Source organism: Brachypodium distachyon, chromosome 1, assembly GCF_000005505.3.
Source record: "Brachypodium distachyon strain Bd21 chromosome 1, Brachypodium_distachyon_v3.0, whole genome shotgun sequence".
NCBI classification, from domain to species: Eukaryota; Viridiplantae; Streptophyta; class Magnoliopsida; order Poales; family Poaceae; genus Brachypodium; species Brachypodium distachyon.
In genome coordinates, this window is record NC_016131.3 from 26,967,481 (window position 1) to 26,983,091 (window position 15,611).

General features: G+C 48.1%; 2 protein-coding genes across 6 annotated transcripts; one reads left to right on the forward strand and one right to left on the reverse strand.

The window, feature by feature from the left end:
* The first annotated feature begins 1,457 nt into the window (after nt 1-1,457).
* On the forward strand, nt 1,458-4,555 carry LOC100826815 (squamosa promoter-binding-like protein 10). Its single transcript, XM_003560343.4, has 3 exons — nt 1,458-2,245; nt 3,247-3,452; nt 3,614-4,555. Exons 1-3 carry the CDS (start codon nt 1,599-1,601, stop codon nt 4,009-4,011), a joined length of 1,251 nt encoding a protein of 416 aa, XP_003560391.1. The 5' UTR covers nt 1,458-1,598; the 3' UTR covers nt 4,012-4,555.
* A 2,337-nt stretch (nt 4,556-6,892) lies between these two features.
* On the reverse strand, nt 6,893-12,587 carry LOC100827431 (nuclear intron maturase 3, mitochondrial). Of its 5 annotated transcripts, XM_014897917.2 has the most exons (6): nt 10,056-12,587; nt 9,904-9,968; nt 8,476-8,928; nt 8,314-8,377; nt 7,928-8,016; nt 7,676-7,826 (listed from the first exon to the last, which is right to left on the reverse strand). In XM_014897917.2, the coding sequence occupies exon 1, from the start codon at nt 12,448-12,450 to the stop codon at nt 10,246-10,248; it is 2,205 nt and encodes a 734-aa protein (XP_014753403.1). In that variant the 5' UTR covers nt 12,451-12,587; the 3' UTR covers nt 7,676-7,826; nt 7,928-8,016; nt 8,314-8,377; nt 8,476-8,928; nt 9,904-9,968; nt 10,056-10,245. The 5 variants fall into 5 exon arrangements, with proteins under 5 accessions (XP_014753401.1, XP_014753403.1, XP_014753400.1 ...); XM_014897914.2 differs by having other exon boundaries at nt 8,314-8,928; XM_014897915.2 differs by lacking the exons at nt 7,676-7,826; nt 7,928-8,016 and adding an exon at nt 6,893-6,978 and having other exon boundaries at nt 8,314-8,928.
* Between the last annotated feature and the right edge of the window lie 3,024 nt (nt 12,588-15,611).

Below are 15,611 nucleotides of genomic sequence, written 5' to 3' on the forward strand. Positions count from 1 at the left end.
GGGGTGATGTGCATGTTTGTTGTTAGGGCTATGCGTTAAAACCTTGTACTACCCAAGAGAAATTCATCATTGTTGCCAACTATATAAATAACTCGTAAAAGGACCATGACTATAAGTTCAACCGTGCTTTTCGTGACACATCATTGCATTTTTTTTATGTGCAGATTGACCTTTATGTGTGATTGAATTCAGCTACGGTACTACTATGCGTTCGCATCATTGCATTTCCCTACAAATATATAATGAAATATGTATATACTCTCTCCGTTCCGAATTAACTGACGTGATCTATACAAATCCACGTCAGTTAATTCGGAACGGATAGAGTATTATTTTAGTACCTGGTTTGGGCTTCCAACAAAAATGTTTACTATATCCCTGAACTGCCAATTGTATTATGCATATTGAATAAGCTCTTTATGTTCTACTCCCTCCGAGTACTCCCTCCGTTCAAAGAGATTCCATCACAAATATTTGGCAAATCAAGTTATAAGAAAAGATCTTTAGAAAGAGAAACAGAAAAGATCATGTCACAAGCCGTAGTAACAGGAGCACCAGCAGTAGTCTTTTTTGAAGTCCTCTTCCTCCCTGGTTGGGACGGGTCTCTGCAGCGGTGCAGCTAGCCTGCGTGCACCGTCGTCGTTTCACAGTACGTTTGCATGCATGCCAACCCAGCTGCTTGCTGCTTTTCTTTCTGATACTACTTTGGACCGGGTTCCATGCATATCCGGACAGGGGCGCCATGATTTTTGGTCAATGTGCTCTGTAGTGTCCCAACACAAAACAGGCAGGAAAAATAGAAATCTCCTGTGAAGAAGAGAAAAACACAGGGAGAAAAAAACTACAATTCCTACAACTCAAGGAAACCAAATTACAAGCCATAAACGTGTGAATTCTTTTGACAAGAAATACAGAGTGAGAAAATTGGTACTTCTTCCGTCCAACAAATGATGTCTCAACTTTGACTAAATTTGAATGCATCTCAACTAAATCATGTTAGATACACATCCAAATTTTGACAAATTTAAAACATCTTTCGTTGGACGGAGAAGTACCAGTAAAACTAAGAGGCCGGTATAGCTAGGCAGGCTGGCACACGAGCCAACGTTGTGTCCACGTATGCACATTGCACATATGTGTGTGTCTTGTGATCCGTGGGTTGGGGTGGCATATGTTTCTCTGTCCAAAACAACCACGGCGACTTGTTGCACCGAAACAGCAAGCAGCTGCAGCCTAGCAGGCCCCGGCCGGCCGGCCCACAGTCGCCTCCAGTCCAGTACTACTCTACTACTCTCTGTGCGGTGTGGTGCTCGCTCAGGTCCAGTGAGGCAGCTGACACATGCCACTCCCGGACAAGCTACACGCCAAGCCTCCATCCCAACGGACACGCCCACGCTCACTCCTCTCTCTCGTACTACCATCCTTCTCTCCCCACGCTGCCTTTTTAACCACCCCTGCAGCCTCCACTCCACTCCCCACTCCCCACTCTCACTCTCCTCCAGCCACTGAAGCTCCACACTGATCAACCCAGCTAGCTATCCACCCACACACACACACAGAGACCTTCTTCTAGCTCTCCTCCATTCTTTGCTTGCCAAATGATGAGCGGCAGGATGAACAACTCCACGGGGAGCGACGACTTCCCCTTCGCCCCAACGCCGCCGCCATCCTACGGCGGCTTCGAGCAGCGAGCACTGTACGACAGCTTCGACTTCGCCGCCGCCTTCCAGTTCCAGCACCAGCAAGAACACCACCAAATGCTCTCACTCCCCCCCAACGCCAACACAAGCAACCTACTCCACCACCCCATGGCTCCTCCCCCACCCCCAGCAGCCATGTCAATGCAGCTCCCAATCCCCATGCCCCAAATGCACGGCCACGGCGGAGACGCCATGATTTACCCAGCGCTGGGGATGGCCGTGAAGCGGGAGGGAGAAGTGGCCGAGGGAAGGAACATCGGGCTGAACCTGGGCCGGCGGACCTACTTCTCCCCCGGGGACATGATGGCCGTGGACCGGCTGCTGATGCGGTCCAGGCTGGGCGGGGTGTTCGGGCTGGGCTTCGGTGGGCCGGGGGGCCATGGGCACCACCACCAGCCGCCCCGGTGCCAGGCGGAGGGATGCAAGGCGGATCTCTCCGGCGCCAAGCACTACCACCGGCGCCACAAGGTCTGCGAGTACCACGCCAAGGCCTCCCTCGTCTCCGCCGGCGGCAAGCACCAGCGCTTCTGCCAGCAATGCAGCAGGTACTACTGTACACAACAAAAACCCAAATCACCATCTTTCCTCTCTGTTGCAAACACTGTAGAGTTTCAGACATGGAGTTCTTTGCACCAGCCTAGAGCTAGCTTTAGCCTAGCTTTAGGTATAGCTAGCTCTAGCTCTAGGTAGCTAGGCTAGAAGCGTAGGGGTAGGGCCAAGTGGAAGCTGTTTGGCTTTTCAGTTACTCCACTGTCCACTCTCTCTACTGGGTTTCGTGTTGCTTTGTCCGTTGCGGCCTCCTCGATCGAGCCATGGAAAGGCTGTGCACTTGTGTGTGTGCGTGCAAAAGCAAGAACACCAGTCAACGACCAGTCATGTCAAGAGGGAAAACGAAATGTGTATAGACAGACATCCACAAAAGAACACTGCAATGCTAGCACTAGCACTAGCTAGGGCATGCACCCAGCTAGCTATAGCAGAGCTTGCTTTCCATGGAAATCCATTGCCTTTTCCTTTCTTTCTTGCTTTCTCTCCGGCCATGTGTGTTGTCTTCTCTCTTCTGGGGATCGATGGAGACAGACAGACGGACAGGGACATGTGTGTGTTGTGTGTGGTGGGAGAGAATCAGACTAGGAGGAAGGAAAGGGTAAAAGGCTGCGTGCTTTTGCTTTGCTTTGGGACGCCGCGGCCGCTGCAGACTGTTTGCTCCTGCTGCTGCTGGCCGGCCGCTGGGGGAGGCTGATCCGGTGTCAGGCTTTTGGCCCTGAGCATATCTCCTTGCTGCTTTTCTTTTTCTTTCTCTCTTTATCCTCCTCCTCGCATGCATTGACCAATGTGGTTGTGGTAGCAGCTGCAGCTGCAGCGAGACTAGAAAAGACTTTTTGATGCTGTCCTGTGCCGTTGTTGTTTCTCACTAGACTTCAGTAGTACTGAACATTAGTTGTTGTGCTAGATAGTATTTTTCTTGTTAAGTACGTACGTGCACGGACGATTTGGTTTGGAATTCCTGAAGTTTAGCTTAATTTTGTTGTGTATGTGTATATAGGTTCCACGTGCTCACTGAGTTCGACGAGGCCAAGAGGAGCTGCCGGAAGCGGCTGGCAGAGCACAACCGTCGCCGGAGGAAGCCGGCGACGACCAATGGCACGGCGACATCGGCGGCCAAGGACTCGGCGACGCCACCTTCTTCCAAGAAACCCAACAACGGCGCCGGTGGTGCCATCATCGGTTCCTACACTGTCGACAACAAGAGTAAGACCTACACCTTATTTTGCTGGTATTTTGCTTGACTAGTTTGCAATGCATCCTAGCGCTAGATTCCTATGTAATGCATTTTATTCATCCTTATTGGTCATTTTCACATTAAAATTATGAACTAATCTTGATTTGCGCATTTTCGTGTGATCGAGCAGCTTTGAGCGCCGCCAAGTCGTCGACCATCTCCTCCAACACCAGCGGCATCAGCTGCCTGCAGCAGCAGCAGCAGGACCAAAGCAAGGCGGCGGCAGCGGCGGCGCTCACCCTCGGCGGATCGCCGCAGGATCAGAGCAACGCCGTGCACCAGCTCGCCGGCCACGGCCACGGCCACCATCATCAGGAGCAGCACTTCATCACCTCACTCTTGCACAACAACAACAACAACAACAACGGCAACAACAACAACATCCTGTCGTGCTCCTCGGTGTGCTCCAACGCAATGCCGCCGCCTGCGACAGCGAACAACGGCGGTGGCGAGGTCTCCGACCAGAACAACCACCACGGCAACAACAACAGCAACAACATGCATCTGTTCGAGGTGGACTTCATGTAGATCGATGCCACATCAACCAATCAAAGCTCTAGCTGCAGTCTGCAGAGATCGAAGACCATGCAAGCATGGGATCGAGTACTAGTCCTGTTTAATTGATTTTGTTTGTAGGTAATTAAAAGAGAAACGAGAGAGACAGAGAGCAAAAGAAGGGTATAATCGTCCAAAGAGTGTCAAGTGATCAGGTCTCTTCAGCTGCTGCTGCCCCCCAACTTCTTCAAGTGAGTGAAAAGAAAAGGATAAAGGCTGTGCAGTGTGCTGCCTAGCTTAGCTTGCTTAGCTAAGCAATGCAAGCCCCTCTTCCCTCTGACCACCCTGCAAGGCATAGCATGCTCCTGTACTGCAAAGCAAGCATGCCATCCTTCCTGCCTTTCTGTTTCAGTGAGGAAATAATGTTTGTGCTCTTCTTTTTATCTTCCTTTTCTTTACTTTTCTCTTTTGAAATTAGAGTTGAAGTATCTATGTCTGTCCCAGTCCTTTGTTGAATCTCCTACAGTTAATTGTTTAACAGAGATAGCTCCAAGAATTACTCTACCATTTCATTTCACTGAATGCATGCCCCATGCAGGTGAGGTCCCAATTATTTGCATATTTGTTTCCTTGATGAAAGAAGGTCCCAAAGATGATTCCATTAATGAAACCATGGCCTATACATAATAAGTTTTGGTCCCAACTTAGAATTACTCCAGGATCTTTTCGAATCTGCCACAGCCTCTGTTTCTTTTTTTACTTTGACCATGGATGATGCAAGCTAGCAGCAGGAGGAGGACCAGTTAATCTCTGTTCTCCATTTTTACTGGCATATGCATCGCAATTAATTTGGAGGGAGATAGATAGAGATCTTGAGGCCATGCATATGAATGTGCAGGAAAATAATTACACATATTAACTGCATGTGAAAATATGGCAGCCCCACACGTACAGATCCTGCGTGCCCACCCGGATACATAACCTTAAATTCACAACAAGCCTAGCCCTATATACTGTTACTACCAGTACTATACGAACGTACATTACGCTAGCTCTTGGAGTTCATCATTAATTATTATTAGTAACTCGAGATCTGCTAATTGAATAATGGTTTATGTTGGAGATCTAGGTGCCTCAAGGTACTATACTACTCATGATACATAGTACCTTCGTGGTATATATACTTGCTTGATATCGTAGGTATTAGTACACCTTTCTATAAATTTGATCAGATAGATTGAAATTCGGTTTACCACAAAACTAGAACATCTCGTTAAAAGGAACGGAGAAAGCATTACACTCCGTAAGATTAATGCTCCTAAAACAAGTGTGTTAACTAGGCTGTACGTACGGCGTACTGTACTCCATGCACTAATAAACGTGTGTGGCTTTCGTTTCATCGTACGTGTGGGTGTATTGGAGCGAGGCCGGCAGGGCCCATGCGCCAGAAATTTGAATGCTGCTGCCTGTGCATGCATGCATGCATGCATGGTAAATAGTGTCTATTGCATGCAATGGGAGTATTAATTTGAGCTATAGCTCTTCATCGATCAGGCATGCATGGGCCATTCATGGCATATGTATTTGGCCGATTTGGTTGCCCCCAAAGGCCAGGACCACGCATTCAAGCTTAATTTCCTTCTTCTTGCGTGCGTACATGGATATATAGATCGATCATTCTTGAAATTTTGCATGCCCATGTGAACTGAGCCTACGTCAAGCGACCTGCTGGTTCCTTGTGGTGGAACCAGCCATTTAGGTTTAAGTTCTAGACTTGACATGAGTGTTACATTTACTTGGATTATTTCAGGATTTAACCGGCGGCGGTGACTTTGTCAATCTCTCAAGATCTGCTGGCTCAGTCTTTCGGAGGTGCTCGTAGGAGTAAAGTGTGCGTGTGTGGCTGTGTGCGTTCATAGGGGTGAGTGTACGCGCGTGTGTGAGCGTCTGCGTTTGTGATGTACGTGTTCTACAAAAAAAGAAATTTTCCATGCCCATGTTTTAGAGGGAGCTGGATTTTCGGAAACTTGGCCACACATGCCCTCATCTTTTAGAACTAAGTTTCAAAAATTCATTGACAGATCGGTCATATGTATGTAGTAGAACTGTACAAAAATCCAAGAGAGCTCCCCGGAAAATTAATCTGCATGCAGCCAGCAATTGGCACGGCCTCAATGGCATTGGATTTTTTTTTTTGTGTGTGTGGAATTAGTTGAACTTATGTAGCTCATGGGCTCTCGGTGAGCTTGGCGCCCAGTTTGGGACTGGGCCGCCAGATATCGAAATGGCACGGGCTTTCAGCCGCACACCAAGTAAGAAGTGTAGACCAGGCCCGTCGGAAAGGAAAAGTCGAGACGGCCGGCCTGTTACGAACGAAGAGAAGGAGAAGCGGGATGTAAATTTTTCGGAGCTCCGGCTCACATTCGCATCGGTAGGTAGGATTTCACATTTCAGAGAGGCCAGCGGACTAGATGCCGTCGTCGTGTGCGTCTTCTCCGTAATCTGGAAACGAATCCATGGAATCAATGAATTATGCTAATTTTGTGTGCCACTCTTTGCCTTTGCATGTATATATCCTCAGTGTCTCGATCCATCTCTCAACACACGCACACAAGATCGACAGCGCACGGTCAACCACCAGATTAGAGACTACTAGAGCACAGCAAGCACAGGATCAATGGAAGTAAGGAAGGAAGATGCATATGCTTTGCTCTGCAAACTACACAAGAATCCTCTTAAGCACATGGCAGGGCTAAAGCTGGTCGCTTCACATGTACGAGCAGTACCATTTCTTTTCCACGGCTTCCCCGTCTCGTCTCAGTTCTCACTGCGCCACGGCGGCGGTGGCGCCGGAGGAGGCGGGCCAGAACGGCCGCTGCTTCGGCGTTGACGCGCCGGCGGTGGTGTCGGAGCTGAGCATGTCCCACATGACCTGCACGTCCTGGTACCCGCAGGTCTGCACGTCCTGGTGAAGGTTGATCAGCACCTTCCCTCCGCACTCTGCAACCCATATCGCCATTGATCAACAACTGATCAAGTTCAGTACTCCAATTCAGCAAGTACACATTTAGTTAACTTTGCATTATACATGTGTCGTGTCGAGTTGTCGAGAGGGACCAAAAAGAGGATAAATTCATAATTGGATCATGGTAACCACCGTAGTCCGTAAGGGCTGCAGATTAGGTGGTCCAATAATGTATGATTGTCCACATGGAATATAATATACTCTCTATATATACCCAGACCAGAAATGGACGGTTGGAAGCAAAAAAGGGATAGCATTTCTGGTCTGGGTATAATATACTCGCAGCGGCGCACGGACCATTCCTGCATTTCTGCCTCTTGTACCTACCAGTTAGAGCTAGCAATGGAGATTTTGCGGCGCCAGAGATGCATTCTATGGATGCGAATTAAACAAACATGCATCTACTGAGATTGCAAACACAAGAACGGCAGGTTAACTAATTTGCCCGCAAAAGCAAAATCTCGACCCTAGCAAAATGCATGCGACAATCAAAGAGCTGAGGAGTCTTCAGACAGCTAGCTGCAGGGAGGCGTGAGGAGACAGTTGCTTACGTACCGCCCTTGCGGACGCGGGCGACGGCAAGCCAGGCGCGGCGCACGGGCGTGACCACCGCCACGCGCCACCACGCCGCGACCCGCGTGCCGATCTGCTGTTGCGGGCGGCGGCGCCGCATCCTCGATGGCTGCCTGGCGTCGCTGACGCCAGAGCCGGCAAAAGGCTCCGGCGCCGGACGCCGGGGTCGGCCGCCCAGCCTCGCCGTGGTTGGCGCCGAGGGAGTCCTGCTGCCTCTGCCTCCTCCCTTACTGACGGGAACTAACGCTTCCTGTGAAGCGCAGCACACTCCTTTTTAGCTAGCCGTTCTATCTACTATATATAGCCTCTTTTTTTTCGTTCAAGACAATCACTGGGGGAGAGAATCCTCACCGGAACATATACACAAAGCCCATGCTGTTTGTTAGCTTTGGGGTCCCCCAATTAACATCTTATCCATCGTACAGAAAAATGTGCAAATTCTGTGTCAATGATGTATTACAAAAACCGTTATTTTCTTACAAAATCTTTTACAATTAAAAGGAACACAAGCACATGAAATACGAGAAATCTTAAATACTCCCTCCATCCCAAAACAAATAGAAGACAGTTTTTTTTTCTTTGGTCAAGGTTTGACTTAAAAATTACTGCATTAACATGAGACCTTTGTGATCCAACTCATAACCATAAGTATTTGTTTTTAGAAAGCTAATACAATAATGACATATTTTAGAACGAACGTCACAGGGCTTTTGAGTCATGGGAGGACACAGTCATACCACTACAATGGTCCACCATGCCATGGAAGGAAGCACCTGCACCGTCCAGCAGTAGGCGCCTGCACTGCACACGCGAACAATCATGGAAAAAATTGATTGCCTGCCACTGCCAGCCTGCACAGCCGGTCAGCAGCACAGCAGCAAGAGTGAACATGCTGTTACCCGAAACGTGGCCAAGTGTGCAGGACACTAGCATAATGCATTACTACCAGGCAGGAACAGGAGCAGTTCACGATGGTTGTCCGATGCAGAAATGCAGCAGATCGATCAAATCGCCTACATGGCACTGAGGTTCTTGGATGGATGTATGCTTGCTAGTAGTTGTAGAAGCAGCTTCTGCAGTAGCCTGCAGCTGGTGGAACCTTGTGTGCGAAACTGTGGAAAAGTATAGTGGAGCACGTAATAGTGGCTGTTCAATCCACAGTGGAAAAGGAGACGACTCATCTGACGAGTAATCACAAACAGGTTCCTGCTGATTTGTTCAATCCACAGCCATGTGATTGTGAGAGAGGAAGGAGCCACTTGGAAGCTTAACCATGGATGACAGCACCTCATGATGACGATGGATCCCTGGCTAGATATGCATATAAACAGTCAAGGGGGGACAAGCAGACCCTGCAAAAATGATTTCAGCATGATTAGAGAGTTGTCCACAGGGACATCTGACAGCAGGTTTTTGTTTATGTGTGTACTACTTTGCACATGCAGTCAAGCCCCAGAATAGCAAGCCTGTCCCAAAACAGAGCATAACGTGGGCTTACATCGATGACAATACTAAAAATGTCTAAGAGGTTGGTGCTGGCTAAAGTGCATCAGGATATGGGGGGTTAATATACAAGCAAGGATCTTAAAAATATAAAAGGTAAACCCAGTATGCCGAGACAGCAGCAAATAGTATAACATGATTGATATAACATTGGCCTCGTAGCAGTAAAAACCTGACAAAGAATACGTGTATTACAGGCTAACGGTATTCACGAATCAGACAAGCAAACGAACCTAGATGATTTAAGACAACATCGGTACGGTTACATTTTTTTAAGAGAAGCTACGGTAAACCTAATACAGCCTACCTGAAAAATAATTGTTACAGAAAGTAGACATGAAGGAAAGGAAGGGGTGGAGACAGGACGGAACCAGGATAAATAACCGATCACACTACACGCAGAAGCCACACACCTTACAAATATCCTAAATAAGCTGCAAGCCTGCAACATGCCCTCAGAAGTCGGAACAAACAAAAGCAGAATCATGAAAATGTTAGGGCAGACATACTACAGAAACAAATCAACAATGAAGTTGCCACCACACTATTACAGAGTGTACTTCCTGATTTCTAAATACAAGACATGAGATGCATATGGTTACTTAATACGGTCATGATAACTATATAAATCATTTTACAGTGACTCAAGCAGCAAAGATGCTATCAAACTCTTAGCAAGTTAGCAAACCTTTGAATGTAATCCATAGAAAAAAAATTCACTATCCCCCAAAAAAGATAACTTCTAGAAAGGTATAAAGACATGTAACAGCAAGTTGAAAAAATTAGCCTCTGATTTGAGCAGAGTTATTGAAAGAGAGAAATACCTGAGGAACATTGATCTGAAGTTAGTTTGGACATGCGATGCTAAAACTTGGACACCACAGCATGCCTGAACAGAAAATAGATAAGAGAATTCAGCTAATGGCGATGTGGTGCCTAGTAGCTTTCATAACTCTCGTAAACAAGGAACATGTACCTCTGGAAAAAGAAACAATCAGTATTTCTTCTAAACCAATGACAGGATGATGGATATCCATGATATGTACAATGCCAATCTAACTCCACCAAATGCAACCAACACAAAAAGCACTTGACAAGCACTGAAGTATTGCATCTTTGTGCGAACTGTCTGTTTTAAACAGGTTATCATGCAAGTGTGTTTCTTTTCACTCCACATCAACAAACTGAGTACAGTCAATATCTTGGAGAGTAATCTTGCCAAGAAGTAGATCGCTTGCATGCATGGCACATAATGGGAGGCATTTCTTGTTCACACTCTCATGAATGGCGCTTAGTCCTTGGACCCACTTCTTCTCATTCAAGGGATCTACGTTAAGGCGATTCTGAAGCAGACGTATTCGGTAAAGCAGAGTATCTGTTCCAGTACAAAAATGTGCCAGGCAAGGATAGGAGGTGTCATTGACTGCAAATCTCACCAAGATCATTGTCAAGGCTCCATCGACAGGCTTCGGATCAGAGAGATTCTTATCACCCATCATCTTGATCTCCCGCTCTGTTGGGAAGTACACTTCTGCCGCTCCATCTTCATTTGTCACCTTCAAATCCTTTGTATAATGCCTGATTGCTTGCCTCTTGGTGCACTCATGCTTCTCAGCCAATGTCAAGAAGCAGGAGAACCTCAAGTGATAACTCACAACAATCTTGACCATCCTGAAATTCCGACAGCAGCAGAAGAAATCTAGCCACCTTCTCCCAACACCGGCATACCATTTGATGATATCGGCATCATCCAAACAGAGAAGTAGCTTTATTGGCCGTGGCCGTCCCATGGAATTTGTGAACCCAGCCAACTTTACAGCCTTTCTTACAAGCTCCATTGGTGCATTGACCCTCATCTTCAACTCTGTCAAGTCCTCGACAGTCCTCTTCTCATATTGTCTCTCATCCTCCTCCTCTGCTAGCCTCTCCTTGTCCTCAGTCATGTCATGGCCCTTCATCGGCATCAAGAACCTGTCGACTGTTTCCTGTAACTTGTCATAGGAGTCTACCAGTGCTGGCGGCAACTGATCCCTCACCCTATTCAATGACAAGAAGTCACCAGACATGAGCAACCGGTGCCAATAGCGACAGTGGTCCTGCGACTTGAAGTATTCGGCCACTGTCTCCTCCGCCCAACCCTTGAACTGCTGCCGCACTTCGTGCTCAATACGGAAACCAAACTCGACCTCATACCCCCGCCTCACCTTCTTGAACAGGTAGTTCAGTATCTTCAACCCAAGCTTCTTCCTCCGCGTCTCCCGAGCATTCTTCAGCTCCTGTGCCTGTGCCGCCTTCCTCTTCAGATACATCTTCCTTTCCCTCTTCGCCTTCTCCGACATGGGAGGGTGTAACACCGACGGCGGCACAGCCTGGAACTCCATCCCCAGGAACTCCATCTTCTCCGACACAGCACTATGAACCGAGCTCCCCAGCCTATCAACCTTCACCTCCAAGTCCTTCTCCAGCACTGTTAGAATCCGATCTCTGACCTCAAGCGTGAGCATCTTCGACGAACCGGAAGTCACGACCATCATCTCATCCAGATACCGCGCGGCATACACTCTCACGGGCGTATGCAGGACGCTCTCATCCTTAACTCTAGGATTCCTCTTGTGCACCTCCTCCCGGACAGCCATGACCTCTCGATCCACGGGATCGAAGAATATGTTGAGCAGCGTGGCGGCGAGGTCCGACTCCTGCGGGAACCCGCGGCCGAGATCGTTGCCCCCGAGGTCGAAGGCGACCGCGTCCGACAGGAAGAGCTGGTGGATGTAGTCGAGGAACCCCGGGTCATCGATTTTGGCTGAGACGGTGGCCAGGAGGCGGCGGACGTGGCGCGGGGAGAAGCGCTGGCGAGGGATGGCCAGGCGAAAGAACCAGGAAGGGTTGGGGATGGCGCGGAGGTAGCGGACGGCGGCGTGGCGCGCGCGGTAGGCGAAGGTGGCGGCGCGCGGGGCGAAGACGGCGGAGAGGGTCGCGGCGGCGGTGACGAGGGAGAGGTGGAGGGGGAGGGTGGGGAAGGGGAGCGGGGCGGCTTTGAGGCGGGAGGGGAGGATGAGGCGGAGGTGGTAGGACGGGGACGGTGGGGCTGTGGGGAGAGGAGTGGGGAGGTTGAGGGGAGAGGAGAGGGGGAGGGGGAGGGAAGGGTGGGAGCGGCGGCGGAGGAGGAGGGCGGAGGCGAGGAGGAGGGAGGGGTGGGTGAGGAGAGGGAGGAGCGAGTGGAAGCGGCGGGTGGCGGCGGAGTAGTGGTCCCGGCGGAGGAGGGCCTCGAGCTCCGCGGCGGAGAGCGGCGCCGGCGTGGCGGTGGTGGTGGAGAGAGCGCGAGGTGTGTGGGGCGGGAGGAGGAGGAGGCGGCGCGCGCGGGCGAGCATGTGGGGTAGGCGGCTGCGGCCTGCGGCGGCGGGCGGGAGGAAGAGGAAGCTTTGCGGAGGTCGAGAATTTGCAGGTGGGCCGCAAAAGGGCCGAGAGCCCGAGACGCGCCCGAGCCACAGAGTTTGCCGTTGCTGCTCAGCTGATCAGCTCAGTGCTGTCCCAACTCCCAAGTACCCCCCCAACCCGAAAAAAAGAGAGAAGAGACTCTAGTTTCTTTTCTGTTTTACTTCTGTACGAAAACTGAAAACATGAAAGGACTTAAATAACCTTGGACGCGACTTGGGGTGCCCGTGCACTATTAGGGTGCACAGGGCACACACCCATATATGGAAATTGTTCGTCCCGCGATTCCGAAAAAGGCAAATTCGGTCCCCGCACCCGACCCGCCCCCTTTTTCTCCAGGATTAACCCCCTCCCCCACCCAACCCTTTTTGCCCAGGCGCGCGCCAGCCTGTCTACAGAACGCAGTGCATACGAGCGAAAAAAGCAGAAGGCAACTTCGGTACCCAAAAAACAGATCTGGTTGATTTCTTTCCCCTTCCACCGATCCCTACCTTCTCCCCCTACCCCGCCATTGCTTTACCTCCATGAATTCCCAGGCAAAAACCTGACTGATGCAACGGACGAGGCTGCCCCAACGTCAAAAGCAAAATCGCTGCAGGTATTTGCCAGAACCTCCCATGAATCTCCTTGTAGGACTGCCCCATCCCTAATCTGCTGATCTATGCCCAGTAGCTAATCTGCTGATCTATGATCAAAGTTGTGGGGAGTGGTATAGGGGGCGTACCCGGTAGTTGCTTTTGAAGTTGTGTACAGGGGTCATGCATAGTAGTTGCTTTTGGTTTGCCAAGACACAAAACTGGGCACAAAAATTAGTACGAAATTAGGGAAAAGCAAATTTCAGAAAAGCAAAAAAGGCAAATAAAAATGCATAGGAAGCAAAAAAATCGGTTGATTTCGCACCAGACAATGCAAAAACAGGATAGATCAAACTTGCACTCCACGTTATCTGAGACTTATCTAAGATAGCACAAGTGCATAAGCAACACCTAGCAAACACAGTACCAAAACACACACTATACTTGCTGTAACAAAAGATGCAAAACATCCCTGATGGGTCGTTCCAAAATCTGCTTTTCCAAACAAACTAGGAGAGAGTACATGATGTAGCAAAAAAGGGATGTTGCTTGCTGCATTATAGATGTTGCTCTTATCCATCTGATCTCCATCAAATTGATATTATGTGCATGTTCACAAACCTGCCCAAAACTGCATCTATACAAAACCTGGGAAAACCTGTGCATCATCTTTACACGGCCTACAGACTGTATTTGTACACATAAAAGCCCCACCTTGCTGAACAACACCTGTAGATCAAAAAATTGTTGGTTTATGAGTTGTGGCTTGCCAAAAAAAAAAGAATTAAAAATGCAGGGGAAGGGGGATAAGTTGCTGGTTCAGTTTCTATTGGTGCAAAAAATGGGACAAAAATGTAGTACAAAAAAGTTGCTTGGTTCTTGTGACATGGACATTTTAAGGGTTCTGCTTATGAATCTTTTGGTTGTTTTCGTGTTCCTATTTGGTTGCAGATGGGGGATTTTGACTTAAACGAGTGTCCTGTCGAACTCAATGTTGCTGTTGGGATTGAGGAAGGGTATGGAACAACTTCATTCGCATTGTATTGCACCCAAAAACTGCCTGACAAAGATACCCATCAGTATGAAGGTGATTGTGGTGAGTCCCATAATGCAAATGCAAATGCAGTGGACAATTTGATTCACGAAAGGCATGTTGGGTAGTTTGAGTCTTCATCATTAAACCAGCAATCGATTGATGCCCCTGGAGAAGTGCATATTGAAGAACAATATGATGGTGAAGAAGCTTTGTCACAGCCACAAGAGCCTTTCCTAGGGATGAGATTTGATACTTTGTTGTGTGCTCGTAACCACTACAATGCTTATGCACTGAAGCTTGGGTTCTCAATAAGATCAAACACTTCTAGGAGGTCGGTCTACATGAATGAAGTTGTGAAACAACAGTTTGTTTGCAGCAAGTTCAGAAAGCCTAAACCTGAAGGTAGCAGTACACATAAGCCTAAAGTCTGAAGGGGATAGCGATGAGGAATCCGAACTTGATGAACATGCTTTTGCTAAAGGCAAGAAAGTAGTGAAGAAGAGAAGAAGAGAAACAATTAAACAAACTAATTGCAAAGCACGGATGATGGTGAAGCTAATAGATTTTAGGTGGGAAGTAACATATTTCATTGGTGAGCACAATCATCCTTTGACTGCAAAGCCATCCCTCACGAAGTATCTCCGTTCGCATCAGGTATATCCAAGGAGGAAGAAGAGTTTTTGACAGTTCTACATGATTGCAACGTCGAGACAGGTGATAATTAGCTTTCGCCCATTGTGTTCCCTAATAGTTGCCCCCCTTTTACTAGTTGTATGTTAAACTTGCCAAAATGTACGTTTAGGAAAAGCAAAATTAAACAGGAAAATTCCACTTATTTTGGGAGGCAAAATTTAGCAACAGGTTTACAAAAAATCAAAAAATTGAGCCCCAGCACCGTAAAAAAGCAACTTACAGTGCTATGCAAAGCTGCTGCTGCTGCTTTTTTGTGAAAAGCAATTCACGTTGGGTATGCTGAAAAAACCTATCCATCGACAAACAGAAAGGGTCAAAATTTACTTCCGCAATTCTTTTGTGTACATGCACACTAGAAACTTGGAAGTTGCTTAGTTGTTCTATATTTGTCTTCTTTTTCAGGGCGCATGATGTGCTTGATGTCATCATTCTATGGATCTGGCCTGTTGGTTCCCTATAGAACCAAAGCTATAAGCAACTATCGATCTAAATTGCGTTCACAAATGAAGGGGTGTGACATGGCAGAGACAATTTCATATTTCTCTGACAAGAAGCTTGATGACCCAAACTTTTACTTCAGTGTCTTGTTAGACGATGAACAGAGAGTTCAAAATTTGTTTTGGATTGATGGAGCTGCAAGGAAGGCGTATGAGGAGGCATATTCTGATTGCATCTCATTCGATACTACCTACTTAACAAATCAGTACAATATGCCTTTTGCCCCCTTCATAGGGATAAACAGGCATGGGCAGTCTTTTATGTTGGGTTGTGGTTTCCCGAGGGATGAGAAGGC

Bases quoted from the DNA above. Each gene is read 5' to 3' on its own strand.
- LOC100826815 (XM_003560343.4), top strand. From the start codon at position 1,599: ATGATGAGCGGCAGGATGAACAACTCCACGGGGAGCGACGACTTCCCC. The intron at 2,246-3,246 runs GTACTACTGTAC...ATGTGTATATAG, and splicing joins TTCTGCCAGCAATGCAGCAG to GTTCCACGTGCTCACTGAGT. The intron at 3,453-3,613 runs GTAAGACCTACA...GTGATCGAGCAG, and splicing joins CTACACTGTCGACAACAAGA to CTTTGAGCGCCGCCAAGTCG.
- LOC100827431 (XM_014897915.2), bottom strand. From the start codon at position 12,450: ATGCTCGCCCGCGCGCGCCGCCTCCTCCTCCTCCCGCCCCACACACCT.